The 21,581-nt window shown below is 38.5% G+C and overlaps 1 protein-coding gene across 2 annotated transcripts in view; it reads right to left on the bottom strand.

Annotated features, from left to right (window-relative positions):
- The window catches only part of itga6a (integrin, alpha 6a), an 84,097-nt gene extending 66,199 nt beyond the window's left edge, over positions 1 to 17,898 (bottom strand). For both annotated transcript variants that reach the window (XM_039757631.1, XM_039757632.1), the window contains exon 1: positions 17,505 to 17,898. In XM_039757631.1, coding sequence (XP_039613565.1) covers positions 17,505 to 17,677 — 173 coding nt within the window. In that variant the 5' untranslated portion in view covers positions 17,678 to 17,898. The remainder of the gene's footprint in view (positions 1 to 17,504) is intronic.
- Between the last annotated feature and the right edge of the window lie 3,683 nt (positions 17,899 to 21,581).

The raw sequence follows: 21,581 nt of genomic DNA, 5'->3' as shown, positions 1-21,581 counted from the left end.
CATTTAGCAGTAATCTAGAAATTAATTATATACATAACCATAGCTTTCAAAGCTTAACATACTTGCTATTTAAGTATTATTTCACTACCCATATGACATTTGGTCCTTTAGTTGCATCCTAATAATGACAACTAGCAGTCAGTGGATTAAACTCCAGGGCAAATGACACTGAATGCTGGAGGGCTAATTCAGTGTCATATCTGCTAGCATGCCCATTCATAATTTGACAGTTTAAGCAATCAGAACACCTGGAAAAGCAAAAAAAAAAAAAAACACATTCTCTCCATGATGCTTACAAAAATGCTTGCTACATTCGCAATACAAATTTATCAAACTTAGCTTTGTACATTAGACCCATTTTGATGAGAACAGTTCATTCAGACCAAAAAAGCAGGTCAATCCATATCCAATAAACCCCATTCTTTCCATAATAACTCCCCATACCCCACTTCTTGGAAACTTATTCCATGTGTCTACGACTCTCTGTGTTTTAAAATAACACATGGGATACACTGCAATAATTTCTGTTGAATACGCTGATTACATCACTCATTTAATCTTCATTTGTTCATCTCCTTCAGTCTTTGTTCACAACTCCTATCATATAGACCCAGGATCAGCCTAGTGGATACTCTCCGGATCTTTCTCTACCGCTGGTATGTCTTTATTGTAATATAAAGATACACCAGGTGAAATCTGATTAGTATGTTTTAACTCCACACATTGGGTTATGTACAAAGGGAATTCCAAATCTCCATTCTCTATAATGTAAATAAAAGATAATTACTATTTTTTTTCTCAGAAACCTTATTCATTCTCTGCTTATCTACATAATCATGGCTGGCCTCAATGCATTTTTGCAATCTCTGTATTCATTTTGAAAAACAACACTGAAAATCATCTTCATTCAGCTTTGCCAGTTCTTCATCCACTGCCCTGATTAAGTCTTCTCAATGCTCATAGCATTTTCTAAACATTTTGGCCTTGATTTTGGGGGAGAGCCAGAAATCACAAGGGGACAGGTCAGTTGAGGAGAGTGGGACATCCAAAAGGTTGATCCCAGAGGTATCAATGAAAAGGATGGTCTTGGTGGCTCGATATGTTGTCGTGTTGAAGGAACCAGTCACTCATCTTACAAAAGGGTCAACCTCTCTTGAGATTTTGGAAAACTTAAGCCAACCATTTCTTGTGTAGACATCTGAAATTGGGCAAACCACTTCTGGACAGTTCTCCGAGTTGGTGTTTGATTGCCAAAATGAGCTTCCAGCTTCTTGAAGCTTTCTGCTATCAATAAACCATAGTGAAAATGTGGTAGAACATGAACACTCATTTCTTCTCATCTGAAAAATTCACTTGTGGGTATACACCACATTCAGTTTTACCTTCATTTCTCATCCATATGATGACCTACAAACCTGAAAATTTCAGGAAGTTTTTATGAATACTTGAATAAGATATCCTGAAGAAAAAAAAAAATCAACCAAATAAAACAAATTCAAAGGTCCATGTGAACGGCCTTTTGGAATTCCCCTCATAGAACGTAAAATCCTATTAGCTATCCACTGTCTGGATATGAATGATGAAAAGTCCACTGCAGCTCCTGGGTTCTTTCCATGAAATGTACTTTTAACTTTTTTTGTTTCCAAATGTAACATTTTTAATGCCTATATGTAATTTATGGATTCACAAAAAACACAGAAATAGCAGCTTGCTTAATGAAGGAAGGAGTCCAGTTAAGAGCAGAAGTTGGTTGGGATGAAAATCTGTAGCCACAGTAGTCCCCATGATTAAAGTTAAGTACTACTATTGTAATGCACTGGGGCACCCAAATCAGGACTGGTTCCTGGAATGAGCACAGTGGTATCAGAAACAGCTCACATTTCCCTATGACCCCGAGTTGGGGTTGGAGAACGTTGGGGGATAAGCCCTTTATACTGTGCTCCAGCCACCTTCTAAGTGCCCTGATGCAAGTACTTCTGCTGTCCTGGCTGTTCTCCTGAATCTCCATTTTCAAATGGGTAGGACTCCCCTCAGCTGTACCTGAGATTACTAAACATTACCCTCACGGAAAAAGGGTGCGACACATCGGCCCCTAATAGTCTGAGTTGTCAACACATCACCCCCAACTCCTCCACCCGAGTGTCAGAGGTCTCAAAACCTGCAATAGGACTTATATTGTGATCTACAGGGTTTTGAATGACCACCTGCTATGATAATAGCATCTGAGAGTACCACTATACCGTTTGTACTCATATGGCATGAAGTTAATTTGATTTTCAAAACTAATTAAAAAATGTTCAATTAACCATCCAAAACACAAAACAATTTATATATAAAAAAAAAACATTTTTTAAAGCTTTTTTTCTTTTGCTGAAGGTTCTTCATGGTATGTCAGTCTGGATTTACATTTCTTACTGGTGTGAACACAGCACAGAGGGAAAAGTGTTTATAGTTTGCACTGTAAATCTTGAAAAATGAGTAAACATTGCAGTTCTCAGACCAATGTAACAAGTGCCTCTTAAAGACAAACAGCTTCACAAAGCATCTTGGGTCTGTTCAGGCTTTCTGTTCCATCTGCACTTGTCGTGGATTTATAGTCAGCCAAGGGTAGATAACTGGACTGCTGGATTTTACCTAGCCTTGGGAGTAATTACAGTAATATTTTGCAGTCTTCTTAATTTTATTATGAATGACAGTGACAAGTTTTAGGGTCGGGCACCCAGACAAGTGAATCAGTGTAACTTGTTTCAGCAAACATTAGCTGTTACAGCTGTTTTTTATTCTGTGCACTTTCTCCATAGCCCATTGTGTGTGGACAACCAGAAAGAGACAAACAGCAATGAGGAACATACCTCTCAACTTTTGCTTTGGTGCAAAGTATTTATGAGCTTTCCAGACTCATGTCAACAGAAGTGTACAGAAATCACATGAAGATTATTTTTGCCAATTGGAATAAGGGCTCAGAAGAACAGCTCTTTCTAATAGGACTGAAGGCAACCTATTTCATTTATGATAATTAGAAGCCATCTAAAAATAAAAATAGACTAATCCAGGAAGTGATGTGTGAAGATGAGATGGCAGTCTGCAGTGCAGGGTTCTGTGGAGTAATGGGTAGCTACTGGAAACATTTTCAATTTTGAACATAAATATTGTACATGCAAGACAAATTCAGACACTTGAAAATCTGAACATGCACGCAGCAGCCCTAATGTGGACACTAAAAAGCAAAACACCAAGAACAGATAGAACTATACTGGTAAATGCCCATATCTACAGTCTTTTGAAGGTAAACTAACAAGTGATGATGATCTTAGATTTCATATGGGGTATTTTTGGCTTTTTTTTTTTTTTTAATTTTCTTCAATAATTTCCTCACCATATACCTTATCGACTTTTTATGCTTGTAGTAGTAGAATGATGCACCATGTTAGCAATTTATGGATGAAATGAGAAGTGCAACAAAATTACACCTTTTACTGGCTAACCAAGAAGATTTCAGTATGCCAGGTTTGGAGGCAGCTCAGGGCCCTTCTTCAAACAAGGTGCCTATTTTAAGTGACAGATTAATACTCAAGATTATATTTTTGGGTTTTGACTTTAAGACTACTTTCTTCAAATGTACATTATTGATTGATTAAGCAGCAGTTCAGGTTTCTGATAACTTTGTATGAATATATAATTGCATTGATTAAGGTTGTTGGTATCATAGAGCAGCAAACAATGACTTTGATTTTAAATTAGGAGACTGTCAGCTCAGGTCCTACCTTCAATTCATGTGTGACCCTGAGGAAGTCGCCAAACCGGCCAGGGCTCCAACTATTAAAGAAATGTAAACAATGGCATTATGTATCTGTACTTGTATAGTGCTTTGGGATAATGTTTGGTCATTGTAGCATGGTGCTACAAAATAAAGATTGTTTCTTACTTATCTTGTATTACTTTCATCAGGTCTTAGTGAATAAAACATAGAAGGAATAAACTACTGAGTACACTAGCAGATTATTTAATCTAGATATTCTTATGAACAATATTCATTCTAGAAATATATTTTTTCAAGTATATGCAACAAATTAGTTTGCCATAACATTCTTGTATCCTATTTTTTTCCGGCTTAAGAGTTGTTGTAATGGGCTGAAAGCTATCCCAGCAATACTGGGTACAAGGCAGGAACAACCCATTCAACTGTAGCATAAAACAAGCAGAATTTGGTAAAAATTGGTAAAAATCAGCCAACGTAGTCAAATGCAATGTGCATCATACAGACCAATTTCACTTTTGAATAAGGACGTTAAAATACTCTCAAAAATCATAGCTAGAAGGATGGAGAAAGTGCTCCCTTCGGTAATATCACAAGATCAAACTGGATTTATCAATGGTCGACACTTATCTTCAAATCTTCGACGCCTGTTTAATGTAATATACTCTTATCATTGGATGCAGAAAAATCATTCGACATGATTGAATGGAAATAACTTTACTATATTGGAGAAATTTGGGTTTGGCCCGAACATTTGTGCATGGATCAAACTACTGTAGACCAATCCAGAAGCTTCAATTTATATCAACAACATTTGTTCAGACTACTTTAAACTAGAACGTGGTACCAGACAAGGATGCCCCTGGTCACCGCTGCTGTTTGCAATCATCATTGAACCACTGGCAATACACTGTCGAAATGCTGATCAGATAAAGGGGATTAACAGAAAAGGACCGGAACAGAAAATTTCTCTATATGCAGATGATATGGTACTGTATATATCAGACCCACAAAATTCTGTGCCTGCAGTCTTAACAGCATTCAGAATCTCAAAAGATCTCTGGTCTCAGAATTAATCTGAATAAAAGTGTACTCTTTCCAGTGAATTCTCAAGCATATAATATTAGATTAGACACCCTTCCTTTTGTCATTTCAGAACATTTTAAATACCTAGGGGTAAACATCACAAGTAAACATAAAGCTCTTTATCAAAAAATTTGCCGTCTGCATGGAAAAAATTAAGCAAGACTTGCATAGATGGTCAACCCTTCATCTCACTCTAGCTGGAAGAATTAACACTGTTAAGATGAATATTCTTCCTAAGCTCCTTTTTATTTCAAAACATTCCAATATACATCAATAAATCATTTTTTAAGCAATTAGATTCAACAATAACCTAATTTATTTGGAACTCAAAACATACACGTATCCAAAGAGCGACCCTACAAAGACAAAAGGCAGAAGGAGGCATGGCTCTACCGAACTTCCAGTTTAATTAGTGGGCAGCAAACATATAAGCTATAAAAACCTGGACACAAATAGATGAACATACACAGGCCTGGTCCGCAATAAAAATCCTGCAGTACTTCTTTATATTCCCTGCTGTGCCCCAATAAATGCAAGTTATCGGCAATATACTAATAACCCAATTGTGCTTCACTCACTCAGAATATGGAACCAATGTAGAAAGCATTTTAAGATGGAGAAGCTTTTATCTGTGGCACCTCTGCAAGAGAACCACCTCTTTCAACCTTCGCAAACATATACAGTTTTTAATATCTGGAAAAAATTTGGGATTAATTTGCTTAGAGATCTTTACATAAACAACGTCTTTGCATCCTATGAACAATTACATTCCAGCTACACATTTCTTTCACTATCTTCAAATTAGGAATTTTGTTAAACAGAACCTGCCCAATTTTCCTCATCTTGCACCCTCGTCCATGCTGGAAAAAATATTGCTCAATTTCAAGGACTCAGACACCATCTCTGCAATATATAAAATTATTTTACAGTCCCTCCCTTTCAAAGATCCAAGAGGACACTGGGAAAAAGATCTCTCAATTAATATATCAGAAAAGGAGTGGAAAATAGCAATGCAGATAATTCACTGAGCTCCAAATGCAAAGTATACAATTATTCAACTCAAAATTATTTATCGAGCACATCTGTCTCGCTTAAAACTCTCCAAAATGTTTCCAGGGCAGGATCCAACCTGCGAACGCTGTAATCAAGTCCCAGCCTCACTGGGTCACATGTTTTGGGCCTGCACCAAATTAACATCATTCTGGATCAAAATTTTGAATTACCTTTCAGACAGCTTTGGTGTCACAATCCCTCCTAACCCATTAATAGCTGTGTTTGGGGTTCTTCCGGATGGTTTTAAAGTTGAGAAGGACAAACTGTGATTGCATTCACTACACTACTACACTTATTTTGCTAAACTGGAAGAACCCTAACTCTCCTCTTAAGTCAGTGGGAAACCAATGTTTTATACTATTTGAAATTGGAAAAAATCAAATACTCAGAGGATCTGTACAGATTTTTTTCAAAACATGGCAGGATCTAATCAGTAATATTTTAGAATAAGTTCTTAAAGCACAGAGGAAGCAATTATTTCTGTATTTCTTTTTCTTCTCCATTCATCTCTATTGGCTTATCAAACTCAACAATTTAGTTATGTTTACAAGCCTTTACAAGTTTTACTCCGTTGGCCATGCGCTCTCTCTCAGGGTGGGGGTCGACTTGTTCTCAAACCTACTTTTTGTAAAAATTGATTGATTTGTATGGAATGACTGCAATAAAAATTAAAAAAAAAATCAGCCAACGCAAAATTTGATCAATTTTTCTGCCTTTCTTTGAAAAACTAAATCCCAAATCAATATTACCAAAACAAATTTCACATGGATTTAAGCGTAAGAGTATGCATACACCAAAAGAAGTCTACAAAACCTGGCATATGCACATTTCTAGACAATGTACTCTTTATAAATCACAATCATCTTGTAAATGTGCATACATGAGACTCTTAGATCCCACCCAGTTGCCCCAGTTAAACAACCATACATGGATTACACTAATTAAATATGCAATCATCATGCTGCAGATCTTTATTGTCAGCCTCCCACCTGACGCATCAAGACCCTGCCAATTACATTTGACGAGTTTTGTTCTGCATTCCACAACTAAAATGGCAAGAGTATGCAAGGTGCTAGCGCCTCTCCTCTGTGTTACAGTGAATACTGCTACAATAAATAATACATGCCATATGAAAAATTACCTCAGTTACCTTACCAAAACAGCCACCACATACAGTACCCCTCAGCAAGTCATCTGCCAAAACTACTCTGCCTGAAAAATGAATCATGGGTTGACCTAAGGAACCGACGTTCTGTCAGTTTCATCTTGGTGCGTTAATAAACTTTCACTACTTAGTTAGCATAAGTCAGCTTAATTCTCGCCAGATGCCCTTATTGCAATAGGAGTGCAGTAAATTGCAGCAACTACATTTGGAAAACCTGACACTGGTGCAAATTGCGTTTTTATGTTGGCAAAAACTCTAGTTATATTTTATGTATGTATAGCCATACGATACAGAAACTGAATGTAGCAACTCCTCAATCAGTTCATAGCTTCTAACATAGTGGGCATAATTGAGCTGAAGCTTGGCTGAGATATTCCTGACCTGTCAGCCAATTCCCTGAGAAGTGACAACAGGTAACCTATACAACCTTACAAAAAACAAAAAAAGTTCTTCAGTATAAAAACAAAGCATGGAGTTTTTTGGGGGAATTAAAATAGATTCTAAATGATATTCAGCACTTTTGTGGTTTAATATGTGGTTAATATGTATTTGGTGTGGTTTTAATATATATTTGGTGTGGAAAGATGCAAATGCATATTTTGGCCATGTTTCATGCATACGCAAGTTTTATAAACCTGACCCCAGGACACAAGTTAGACAAACAAAGGTGACCATTCAACAGACAAATCTCACGTGGGTGTTGTACTACAAAGAGTGTTAAAGTTCAAAGTATTGCAAGATTAATCAGCTCAATCCTTCAAAGTGTTATGGCAATTTACAGTAATCATTCATGCAGTAAAGCAAAACCAGCTACACACACATACACCTAACTTAAATTGTGTATGTACCATACAAAATGCATTCCAAGGTTTTACAGACAAGATGCACTTCTTACTTATAATGGGTTACAGCATCATAATAAAATTAAAAGTACCCTACGATTTTAATTTCAATAAACCACCATGGGGACTTTGAATGAGCTGGTAACATTTCAGGTAGATTAGCACAACTGTTCACAATGACAGAATTATCCACTTTAAGAAGAACTTTCATATAAATCTTACTGTAATAAAGATAATGCTAGAAAACAATGAAATAGTTATACTCTTAATCAAATGTGGCCTTGTGTTGCAACTGTCTTTTTTATTATTATTACTTTGTTTCTGTAATGAAGCAGGTTTTAACATGTTGCAGGTAATATTCCTGCCTTGCCGCAGGCCACTTTAAGAAAACACACCCTGGAGTTGCAGATTTTAAGAAACAACCCACTGTTCTACACAGTGAATAACCAATTCTAAATTACTTTTAGGTGTGTCCAAGGGCATGATTCAGGATTTGCACAGAGCAACGCCCTATGTACCATATAACATTTCTGTGGAGTGCCAAGTATGCACTGAAAAAAGTAATCACTTGTATGTATGCCAACATGTCAAGTATTCTTTACCAAAATAAGGCTTACTTTAAAATAAGAGTTTGCAACACTTTTGTATCTTGAACTATTCAAAGTTTATTATCTATTTTTCCATTATGTACAACCACAGCATTGCTTCTATTTGTACCATAACAAATTACTTTGATTTCAATGCACTTTAAGATATTAATAGTTTATAGACATTCAACTAACAGAACTGGTGAAAGACTGTAATGCCAGCATGAAATAAAATGGTTAAAAGACTTCCCTGACCACAAAAGGCTTATATACTTCTTTCAGCTTTCAATATTTCTGGGAACCGAAAAACATATTCATCTTTATTTGTCAGATAATGAGATAACCCTTCTACCTTTTAACCTGGCGATCTTTTGAAGAAGTAGATAGGAGTACTCAAAAAAAGAATATATCAAGTGTGACAAATGAAAAAACTATTCAATCCAACAAGCTTGTTTCCTTAGATAATAAATAGCTAGGTCATTCTAATAGCTCATCCAGATATGTTATAACCAGTGCCATGGCTGCTGCTTCAACTATAGAACATAACTTAGTAGTTTGCTCCACATTCACATAAATCTGTGCAAGCAAAGTGATTTCAGACTTCTGTCTTCAATTAATGTCTGCTTAATTTCAACAGTTGTCCACAAGAAGGTGAGAGAATATTTAGTTGAAAGAATTCTGCTACATCAATTTTACTGATACCTTTGAGAATTTTAAATACTTTGATTGCATACTGCATTATACAGTCTGAGCATAATGTGCTTTTTTTTTTACACCGAACAGTTTAATATATTGTAATTATTTGTCTTTAATAACTTTTGCTCATTGTCTAGACAAAGAAAATATATCAAATTAAAACCCTAAATTCTTTTGGAGATTATCTCCTGTGTGCACTTGGGAGGCAGCTTAAGGGCTCTGGTGATGATATTTACTCGCCTAGCTAGGGGATGGTGCTGTGTGTTAATGCCTTCTCTCTTCTGCTTCTGCAAAATGGAAGACTGACAGCTCTTCCATCTGTGACACCACTAGAGCCATTAAACTGCCTACCAAGGCACTGTAAAAAACCTGAGGTGTCGCCCGTTGCATGGCTGCACTTGGATCTCAAACTGTAGGTACGGCAACGTGCTATAATCAGCGTATGCTCCCAACCTCCTCCTCCAAGCACACAAGCAGGGCACATTCTTTTTGCCTACTTGTAGCACTTTTCTACAATAAACATGCATTTTCCAAATGTTCTCCCACTTTCAGATTGTCCAGATCTATTTTTAATTGTTTTTGGCTCTGCCTAGGTATCTGCTATATCTCCAATTTTAGTGTATTTTAAAAAATTTCACGTACTTGGACTGGAACCAATGTTATTAAAGGAATATTCCAACCAAAAAAAATCATAATTTTAATATGTTACTTACCCCATGTAGTTTGTAGTAGTGGCTGAGAATATGTTTCAATCTCGTTTTCATGAAGAAAGAACATCAAGTTTCTGATAAAACAGGACCCAAGGCCAAACAAAGATGGACAATAGCAAACAATATAAAATGTTCAGGAAAAAAAAAAATCTCACAATTCTTGTGTTGCATAATCCACACATCAAGTTATCCAGTCATATGCTTACAATGAGTAAAACGTATGGATTTTTTGATCAAGTATTGTTAAATAAATAACTGTGGAAAATAAAATTAGTTCACGAACAGGAGGCCTCTACGCATTTTGTGCATTCTAAACATAGGACTGAATGACTTGACGTGTGGATTACACAACACGAGTAGCATTTTGCATAGTTTGCTATTGTCCAGCTGTTTGCCACTGGGTCGCATACTATCATAAAATTTGTTATGTCCTTTCTCTATGAAAACATTACATTAAAAAAATTTCTCTCCCACCACTACAAATTACATATAAAAACATATGAAATATTTTGGGTGGAATATTCTTTTATTATAAAGTAAAAAACTAATGGTCTAAGGGCAGACTTCTGAGTAACTTGACTAATGACTTAAACCCACACATCTTATCTGTCAGTCAGTCAGTCAGTCATTCTCCAACCCGCTATATCCTAACTACAGGGTCACAAGGGTCTGCTGGAGCCAATCCCAGCCAACACAGGGCTCTAGGCAGGAACAAATCCCCGGGCAGGGTGCCAGCCCACTGCAGTGCACACACACACCAGGCACACACTAGGGACAATTTAAGATCGTCAATGCACCTAACCTGCATGTCTTTGGACTGTGGGAGTAAACCCACGTAGACATGGGGAGAACATGCAAACTCCATTCAGGGAGGAGCCGGGAAGCAAACCCAGGTCTCCTTACTGCGAGGCAGCAGCGCTACCACTGCGCGACATTGCTACCCCGTCTTATCTGTACTCGGTCTATCAGCCAACTTGAAATCCAGTTTAGCTTATGTAAATAGCTTCTAGTTTCAAAATGAATCTTCTTTGTGGGACTGTTTATGTTATAAAATTATGTTATATGCTTTGTTTTTTTTTTATCTGCTAAGTAAAAATCCATAATAGTTAGTAATTTACTTGAATATGCACTTAACAAAACTATAGTCTGATCTATTTGAATAAGGTGCAGCTTATTACAACAAAATCACTTCTAAAACAAAAAAACTGGACAAAAATAAAAAATAGATGCCTGATAAACTTAAAATAGGAGATAATATCATTACATTAAAATGTGTTCTACTACAAAGTCAACCTGAAAATGCTCTTTATCTGCACTAAATGAATGATTTGCTTAGTCTATACTCTGATGATGCTGTACCTCTGACTAATTTAGCCAGATCACTCAACCTCTTATACATTCTCTTCCACTGACTAGTTTGGAAGGCGTAATTCAAGTTTCAGGATTTCATACTCAATGACTATAGACAAGAGGGCAAGGTCCAGGTCCCCAATTGGTTAAAGCTGGTAAGAAAATGAACAGACACTTGATAGAATGTTTTGTCAGTTCTACAGACTGGAGTAAATATTACAAATAAACTGAAGATTCATGTTATTTATTGCCGCCATTTATTTTAAAAATGAACATCTACAGCAGTCATCCCAAGTTGAGCCAATAGGCAGTACTGTAAATGGTGAGCTGCATTTTAAATGTATGAAATGTGATATATAAATAAACCTTATAGCCAACCCACGGCGTACCATACGCCGCATAATCAGGCCAGTTTTTTTAATGATTTTTAAGCACAGGGAGAAAATTAACATTTGAAAAATTGGTAATGTAATAATTCAGCAAGAAAAGCATCATTATAACAATGCACGGAAGGAACCAACACAGTGAAACAGTTTGCTATGGTGCACACGGTCGTGCGTCGTAACCGAAAACTCGGTTTTTAAAGACTGCTTACTTCATTGTGTTTTAACCTCAGTTGTAAAGGATTGTTTTGAGGATCCCATGGGATACCCCTCGCAAACCGTTTACCACGCTGCATATGGCGATTCACCTCCGCGAGAAACATGCCTCTATGAACAGTCAACGTGGCTCGGAGGTGCCAGGAGTTGGTGGGCGTGGCTCCTTCTGCGTGCGCCATAGGTGTCTGTCTTGTCGATGGCTCAGTGAGTCCACGCCCCTTCCGGTGTGCTTTCCATGGTTGTCTTGCCTTAGTGAATTATATATATATATATATTATTATTGCTGCTGCCTTTGATGGCAAGCCCTTCATTAAGTAGCGGTATGAACATACCACGTCACTAATCTGATGCCATAACTTTCCTCACGTGTATTGTTTAAAGATTACAGAAGCTGTTCTTTTCAAGCATACGCTGTGAATATGGCTAAAATATTTTTGCTTTCAAGTTAACAGGTCGGGGGGCATTCACTGGTACAGCCAATTGCCACAGCCACCGCACAACGAGACTGCTTGGGATCCTGGTTGACAATCCCCCAGGCAGACATACAGTCCAGTCACACCCTCCAGAAATCTGCCTGCCACAGCCAGGTGCTACGTGGGTGTCCCCTTGGCCTGGTCCAGCTGCTCGGGTTCTCAACAAATAGGGTTGTGTTAGCCGGATTACCCTTGGGGAATCATGCCACATGGCCGTAGTGCCATAGCTAATGCTCCCTTGCAATGCAAGTAATGTGCCTCATTCGGGACTCCACGAGCAACTGCTTGATCGACACAAAGTCAAGCCAGAGGTACTAAAGACACACAGCACTGAAGGAGCCCAGTCTTCGTCTCAGGTCACTGGATAGTGTTCATGTTTGCCAACCATGCAGTAAAAAAAAGAAGCACCAGAACACTAAAGACTTGGACCTTTGCTGTTTTGCAGAGATATCAGGAGCGCCACACACCCCTTACCAGTGACCTCATGACTCCCCCCTGCTCTCCCAGTCTGTCTACCGATTTCATAGGAAGAGTCACCAGAGACACGAATGTCACTGCTGAGGTAAGTAAACCTCTCGATGAGGTCAACACTCTCTCCACAGACAGACACACTGCTGATGGGCGAGCCCGAGAGGTCATTAAAGGCCTGGATGTTTGTTTTTATCAGGACACTCGCATGTTAACTTTTAAATATTTTAACATGTTGGTTAAGAAGTACAGCATGTGAAGAGACAACACATGTTAAATAAGATACAATACAGAATATTTTCAGCAGTTACATAAAAGATAATGAACTAATGAGCTTTATATAGTACATCAGAAAAAGAAAAAAAAATATATAAACAAAAATATCCCACACACACCTCAAATATTTTTAAAACTTAAAATAATGTTAATTAAGTGTGACACAAATTTTAAATTATATATGGGGTCTATATTCACCTTTTACTGTACCACCCACTTCACATGAAGAAAACAGCAATCGAGATAATAAATATAAGGGTAAAAAAAATTACATGTTTTCATCACCAAGGCTGATTTGGATTACAGGCAAAGAGGAAGGATGAGTAAGTCATCAAATACATGATGTAAAACACAAACTGTGTATCAACCATTCAAACCTAGGTTGCTAAGTTTATTCATCGGGTAAAAAAATAAAACCCACACCCTTAAAAATCTAACATCCCTACTAGTTTTAACCGGTAATTAGAATATTGTTAGCTTATGTGGGTCTATAATGTCCTACATAATTGTTTTTTTTTGTTACATACTCCTTTCGGCCTTTTTTCTGAATCCACCTTTTTCCTTACAGTGTTGCATAAATTGGTATTAATAAAAGAAGCATCAGGCACAATGCATAACCCAACCATGACTGAACTGTCATGCATTGTATGCAAACATCTAAAACACGAATTAACCTACTAGGTACACCTTTAATGGTTTGGGGTTTCGGGGAAGAGAGAGAGAGAGAGAAGGAGAGAGAGAGAGAGATTGGGAGCATGCGCTGATAGCACGTTGCCACACCCTCCACATGCCAAACCACTTTGATTGGGACTAAAGTGCAGCGGGTGACACCTGAGCACCACACCTTATTTTTTTTTTTTAATACTGTACAGTGGCTAGAGTGCCAATCCTACCACCAGCCCCAAAGTTTCTTCTGCAAGTTGGAGGGCCTACTTGCAGAGCTGGATGCAGATTAATTTCAAACCCAGAACAAAGTAATTGCAAGTTAAGGGTCTTGCTCAAGGGCACAAAAGATTGGAGTCACTTCTGGTGTTTACAGGAATAGACAGAAATAGTTGAAGAAACCCTACAGACAAAACAGAAGATGCTATTTCAACATAGTGATCAGGATTTAATCAGTGACCTTTCCAGTGTAAGTCTCAATAAGAAAAAAGTCATTAAAACATGTATAGGCATTAACTTGAGTGAATACAAGTGTAGGTGTGCATGGAGTGTGCCCTGTAATGGACTGATGCCCTGCCCATGTTCGGTTCACACATCGCAAGCATAACTACTAGAACTGGATCTGAATCGTGTGATCCTGAACTGAGTAAACAGATTCATAGGGAAGGAAAAAAATAATTCTGGCACTTTTTTCCAGCATTGAAGAACATGGAGCCAAAGTATATCCCATCAGCTAGTAAAAATACAACAATTAAATAAAAATAACAATGACAGGACACAATACATTAAAAAAAAAAAACACACACACAAGGCACTAAAATTCTATTGCATTTTAATTAGTCTTAGAAATCAGTTTGCACAAAAACTGTGCTGTTAAAATCATGTTTAGTGTAGTATGTGAACTCTCTATAGAGTTAATGAGTTAACATAGTAGACCAGACAAGATTTGTGGGTTTTTCACAAACTCCTTTTCAGTATTCCGACTATTACTTTGTAACATGGAAAAATCTAGTAAAATTGCATCTTCCAAGTCCCCAAAGGGTAAAAAGAAACCTTAATACAAAGATTATTATTTGTGCCCTAAGGAATTATACTAGATTAAAAGTAGTGATGTCTAAAGATTTCCCAAAAGTATTATCCAGTGACATACAAGAGACCCAATCAATTTCCAGGAATGCTGGCTTCAGCTAAAAGAAAAACTGTAGGAAATGGGGTAATAAACCACTTAGTGGGGTCAATGACAAAATAAACACATGCTGCCATGAAAGATTAGCACACACACACACTGTGATAATTCTGTAGGAAAAGGATACGATAAAACAGACACAAAGTAGAAATGCAAAAGAATGGCCAGAAAATATCTTAACCAAAACAGTTTTGCCACAACACCTCTCTTCAGAATACATTCAGCGATTTGTAATATGATAAACAGTTCAGAATGACCTCATAAGTCTAAATAGACAAATTATGGGTGTCTGGGATTGAATAATGCCATAACACTGATGTGCAACAGACAACACCTTTGGAAATTATAGTTTTCCACTGATTTCATTATTAACACAAGTAACAGTACTGTCTTAAACCACAGCTTGCTTGAAAGCAGCCTTTTTTTATGAAGTCTGGATGTTCCTTCTTGTTTTGAATCTACTTCTCTCTTCAATCCAAAGACAGGCTACTAAGGGTGACCAGTAATTGTAAATTAACCACTTCCAACCAAGTGTAGAAGTAAAGAATGGTCTGGTATTCCCTCTGGGGTTGATTTTGGCCTTGCCTCCACTGCTGGTGGGATATGTTTTGGCACCCTATGACCCTGTCCTGAAAAGAAATGTGTTCAGAAAATGACATTCTGAATTCTCTTTTAACAATCTTATTGATTTGCCTTACCAGGATTAGAAAGGAATATTTTAAAAAATCCATACCTCCGAGTTAGATTAATTAGGTTTGAGAATATTATTAAAATGTTATTCAGGTAACCAATCTGAAGGTAAGCATGTTTGGGCTGGGCCACTACTTGCCTGAGAGACCATGGCATGGAGTTGCTGCTGAAAAAGGTGTTGGCGAGGCCATCAGAGGTTGCTTACCATGTGGTCTGTGTGTGGATCCCAACACCCCAGGGCAGTGACAGGGATACTACGCTGTAAAAACTGACGCGGTCATTGGGATGAAATGTAAAAACCGAGGTCCTGACTCACCAAGGTCAAAAAAGAGCCCTGAACCTCTCTCAAAAAAAGAGTAGGGAACCTCCTGATGTTCTAGGTAAACTGTCCACCATGGCCTGGTCATATGGGCACCCTAACCATTCCCCGTCTCTGACTGGCTAGCGTTTACCTAAAAACTAATGTGCAACAATAAACATACTGGTGCAAGAATGGCTGCCATCACATCATCCAGGTGGCTGCTACAAATTGGTGGTGGTTGCCACTGTCGCCTGAAGTATGGTAGAAGAGCGCTATATAAATGCAATTAATTATTAATTAAAAATTGAAGAAAAAAAAAAAGACAGATAAAAGGCCTGTGTTGGCTTCTAATTCGTCACTTAATCCACCATAAAGCCTGCTAATTATTGGCTTTTGTTTCAAAAAAACAATTCCACATATAAATGTCAAAGCCATCTTATTTAAATTACAATTGATTTTCTACAGCCCTTTATATGCTGAACGCCTGCATACAAAGAATATGTGTTTAAAAAAAAAAACGCTCTGAGGAAATTTTATTGCATCCCAAAACGCATAAAAGTAGGTGGATTCCTTTAAATGTTAAAGGCTACAGATGGCGCTCAAAAATAAAACGCTTTTACACTGATGTGAAAAGAATGGGGGGAACAAACGACAAAAAAAAAAGCACAGCGATTATCGACAGGCGGTATGCTAGGTACTTCACAGCAATTTATAATATTTGACGAAGAAAAAAAGATCTGCGGAAAGTGAAAGCTCCCTCCCTCGGGGTAAAAGGAAGGCTTGCTACTGTGTATTTAGCGCCTCTGCAATTTGCATCTAAGGCATGTGCCTGCCGAACAGCCGTGACTTTCTAAAGCTAAGGGAACGAAGGCATTGCCACTCACACAAGCTATAAGCTTTATGGGGTGAGGGCACAGTTGCAACCCACCCAATACACTGGGCTGGGACAGTGGAAAAAACTCTGCCGATTGCTGGTATTACGTACAAAAGTTGTTCCCTGATCAAGTGATACAAAGTCTGCGTATTTCACGCCTCGGCTCACAGGTTGAGGAACAGGAGAGTCAGCCGAGATTTTTAGCCATATTGGTGTGAAAGCTTCGTACTTTTCAAGAATTAGCAAATCTATTATGATGGACGTAAACGAAGTTTGAGGAAGCAGGAACATCTCATGCGCTCTCTCGCAGTATGCATAAGCAAATCGCCACCCTAAAACGTTATCCAAGTGAGCTTAAAACACACACACATACAAACAAACCAAGTGGAGACATCGGGGCGTTTCAAATTGTGGCACAAAATCCCGATCCACCACCACCCTGATTCCACTCTACCAGGCAAGCGATCGCGGAAAATTAACGCTAAAGCCAACAACCGAAAGATCGAGCCGAATCAAATGCTTCTTTGTGCAGCTGCATCAGGTGCACAAAAGTTCCCACAAGCTAGACCCCTTTTCGTTCCTCCTATCGCAAGCTTCCCCCCTTTTGTGCCGGCAAATTGCAAGCCCCCACGCTAAACAACCTGCTGCAGTCGTGCTGTCGATGGAAGTTACCGCAAGGTCACGCACAAGAGGCGCAAAGAAAACTTCAAAATAAAACGCATACTTACTATCTTGTATCAGATGGCTTGAGCTGTCTGTGCATTGCCAGAGAAAAGCCAAACAAGCTGCCGGGTTCGCCGATTTTCCGAATTGCACCGTCCGCGTCCAAATTAAAAGCCGTCGTACTCGTCCACTTGCAAAGTGCCAGGTAGAATAAAAAGACGCCGGCCGAGAGCGCCATGGCGAGATGCAGCGTCCGTTAAAAAAAGTTTCACCTGATTAAAACAAACTTGCTGTTTTGCCTCGTTTTCCTCAGTCCTTTTCTTTTTTTATTTAATTTTTTGTGGCGAACAATCCCCCCGATTCTCCGTGAAGTGAATGCAGCGCTTGTCCTCCAGCGGAGTGGTTTAAAAGGGAGAGAGAGAGAGAGTGTGTGTGGCGGAGACTGAGAGAGCGTGTGTTTGCGCGCACCCGCGTAACAGACGACGACATCGACCTCGCCTCGCGCCGCGCCCACATCTTCCCGCGCGCGCCCAGGGACTGTCGTCATTCGCTACCTGTACTGGCGCGTGCCCGAGCGAGGAATTCCTGTCCATGATGCGGAGTAATAGCGGGCTTCAGGAGGATTTAAGCAGCTATGAAAGTTACAGGTAAAGAACATCTAGATCAATTGGCGTGACCTGTGTTAATACTTCAGTTGCTAAGATTTTCATTGCAGTCTTTTCAAACCGCAGCACGCAAGCTGTTTAATGAACTTTCTTCAGTGACCAGGATCATGGGCGGAGTTTAAAGGGTAGCCTCCCCAACGGATACATTAATTTACTAAAATAACACTCGTATAAAGGAAATGTCTTCCTCGTTTTTTAAGGCCGCGGTTAATAGAGATATGTTAATAATCAACGAATTAGGCGCAGGGTGACACAGAGGTAACCCTGCTGCCTCATGAGCACATAAGACATTTGACAAATGGGACTTGTTCAGTCCATCAAACATCAATAGATAAACTGTCCAAATATCTCATCCAGGTTCTTCCCATGGGATAAGTTTGATATTTTTCAAGTCAAAGTTATTTCTTCACAAACATGCTATGCATTTACCACAAAAAATTGTGTCCTAAAGTTAATTGCTTTCTTTAAATTAAAAATATATATAGCACTGATGCTTTACATTGTAGCCTATGGGGCACGGAGAAAAAGACTAAAAACCTACCAAATACGTCCATTTTTCAAGCCAAGACAGTTATCGAGTATTGACCCGTGTCCTGCAATTAAACAAACATTGTAAAATAGTTTATATGTGTCATTTTTGAACAAACACCAACACATGTGAAATCCCATTATGGCGAATGCTGAAGTAATTAAATTTTCAGAATAACGAATACTTTTGGTTGGCCCTGACAAACGTTCATACAACATCATGTTTAATGGATTTCATATTAATAAAATGTAAATTTCAGTATGACTAACATGTTTCGACCAAAAATGGCCACCGGAGATAATAATACAATACCAAAAGTACTTAATGCCAGGCCTACAGTTTTGCAAAGTCTCAGAAACCCTGCAACAGGCCGTCTCTTTCTTGTTAGACCAGAAGAAAGTGACAGTCTCTTGTGAAATTTCCAGTCTCGAACAGGCTCAGCGAAAGAGCAGGCACAACATCATCCACATAGCCAAATTCTGAGTAAGTGCTCCACTGAGCGTCCGCATGGGTAGTTGGGTTGTGTGAGGATTCTGTACAATTCAAGGTTCATAGCGTTTGTCAAAGGTTTTCTTTGCAATGAACAAAAAAAAATGAGAAATGGCATCAGTTTATGCTGAAAGAAAAATGAACTATCCTGGAAAAGGTTGATTCCAGAATGAAGAAAAATGACGTGGCAAAAGCTTTTGGAATCGCATCTTCAACGCTGTCAACATTTTTGAAGGACTGAAAAAAATTTTGTGTTGGGACCTGAACGATAAGAAATTGGGTATAGAAAAGAATCACCCCCTTCGAAATATTCCCATTCTTTTGCTTTACAGCCTTAAATGAAAACACACACAAAAATATTTCTTCCCAGCTTTACTTACTCAATGCAACCTATAACATCCAAGTGAAAGATATCATACCTACAGTTCAGAAAAATGGTAAGAAATCAAAAACAAGACATACTGAGATTAATAAAGGATCACCCCCCAATGTCGATGTCATTTTATTGAACCACCTTTTGCTTTAATGACAGCCTTGAGTCTGTTGGGATACTTCTCTATCAGCTTTGCACATCTAGATTGAGCCCACTCAGTATTTGACCCACACTCTTCTTTACAGAGCTGTTCAAGTTCGGTCAAATTGGATGGTGAGTGTTGGTAGACTGCTATCTTTAAATATTTCCACAGATTTTCAATGGGATTTAGATCTGGGCTCTGACTGGGCCACACAAGGACTTTCACTTTTTTCTCCTTCAGCCGCTGTGTGGTCAATTTTGCTGTGTGCTTCGGGTCGTTGACGTGTTGAATGGTGAACATTCTGCACATTTTCAACTTTCTGGCAGAGGGTAGCAGGTTTTCCTCAAGAATTTGATGTTTTTTTGCCCCATCCATTTTTCCTTCTACCCTAATGAGATCCCCAGGCCCTGCGGCAGAGAAACACCCCCACAAACAGGATGCTGCCTCCTCCATGCTTTACTGTAGGTGTGGTGTGTTGTGGATGGTGAGTTGCATTGGATTTCCACCAGGTTTGGTATTGAGGCCAAATAATTTGATGTTGATCTCATCTGACCATAAGACCGTTTTCCACTTGGAATCTTCATGTTGCATTCTGGCAAAGCTCAAACGTCTTTCTTGAGCGGTGGCTTTTTCCTTGCAACCCTCCCGAACAAGGCACAATTGTGGAACTCTTGTGAAATTGTTGTCACATGCACACAATGACCACTCTTTGCTATAAAATCCTGTAACTCCTTCAAATTGGCCATTGGCTTCTTGGTAACCTGTCATACCAGTTTCCTCCTTGCTCTTCTATCCAGTTTGGAGGGATGGCCAGATACAGGTAGGATCCTAATAGTACCAAACACTTGCCACTTCTTTATTATGGACGTTACTGTGCTCCTTGGGATTGATAAAACCTTTGAGATTTGTTTGTGTCCTTCTCCTGCCTTATGTCTGTCCACAACTATCCCTGAGATCTTTTTAAAGTGGTTTGCCACCCATAGTCAGTTGTTTGCTGTCAGCTGCACTACCAAGCAAGGGAATGAATGCTCCAGGAACAGCTTCACTAATCACACTGATTACAATTGATCACAGGTGGAAGGAAGTCAGTAACCATGGTCTGCAATGGAAATGGTGCTTACTTACACCTTATTGAGTTTACAAATATTATTTAGGAGGAACGTGATCATTTATTAATCTCAGTATTTCTTGTTTTTTATTTTTTTAAATTCTTCTGAACAGTAGCTGTGATATCTTTCACTTGGATTATTTAGATTGCATTGAGTAAGTAAAGCTGGAAAAATATTGGTTTGTGTGTTTTCACTTAAGGCTGTAAAAAAATGGGAATATTTTGAAGGGGGTGATTCTTTTCTATACCCATCATATATATATATATATATATATATATATATATATATATATATATATATATATATATATATATATATATATATATATACTGTATATATATATATCCATCCATTTTCCAACCCGTTGAGTCCTAACACAGGTTCACGGGGGTCTGCTGGAGCTACTCCCGGCCAACACGGGGCGCAAAGCAGGAACCAATCCCAGGTAAAAAAGTTATATCTAACATCTCATTTTCAAATAATATATTCTTTGCAGTTTAAGAAGCACTTTTTTTTTAATACAAGCATTCTCAAGTCTTTGGTCACAGAGTTAGTTGCATAAGAGACAGAAAGGTGAGTCCAGGTTGGGTGTTAAATGTTCTAAACATCGTGTGACAAGCATGTTACACGGTAAGCCTGATCCTGCAAAGAACAACCAATTACTTTGTCCTCGGTTTACTGTTTAGCAGAAGCAGAAGAGCAACTACAGAGCTGTTCTTGCGCCACTGCCATTAGAGATGGTGAATTGCCGACGACCCCGGTTACAACAGTATACATATTTTCCTCTTATTCGTTATAATGGAATATTTTAATAGCTCCATGAATTTCGTTACAG

This window comes from Polypterus senegalus, chromosome 6, assembly GCF_016835505.1.
Source record: "Polypterus senegalus isolate Bchr_013 chromosome 6, ASM1683550v1, whole genome shotgun sequence".
In the NCBI taxonomy this organism is placed as follows: domain Eukaryota; kingdom Metazoa; phylum Chordata; class Cladistia; order Polypteriformes; family Polypteridae; genus Polypterus; species Polypterus senegalus.
Note: the sequence above shows the minus strand (reverse complement) of the source record. Positions and strands in the feature narration are given on the sequence as shown.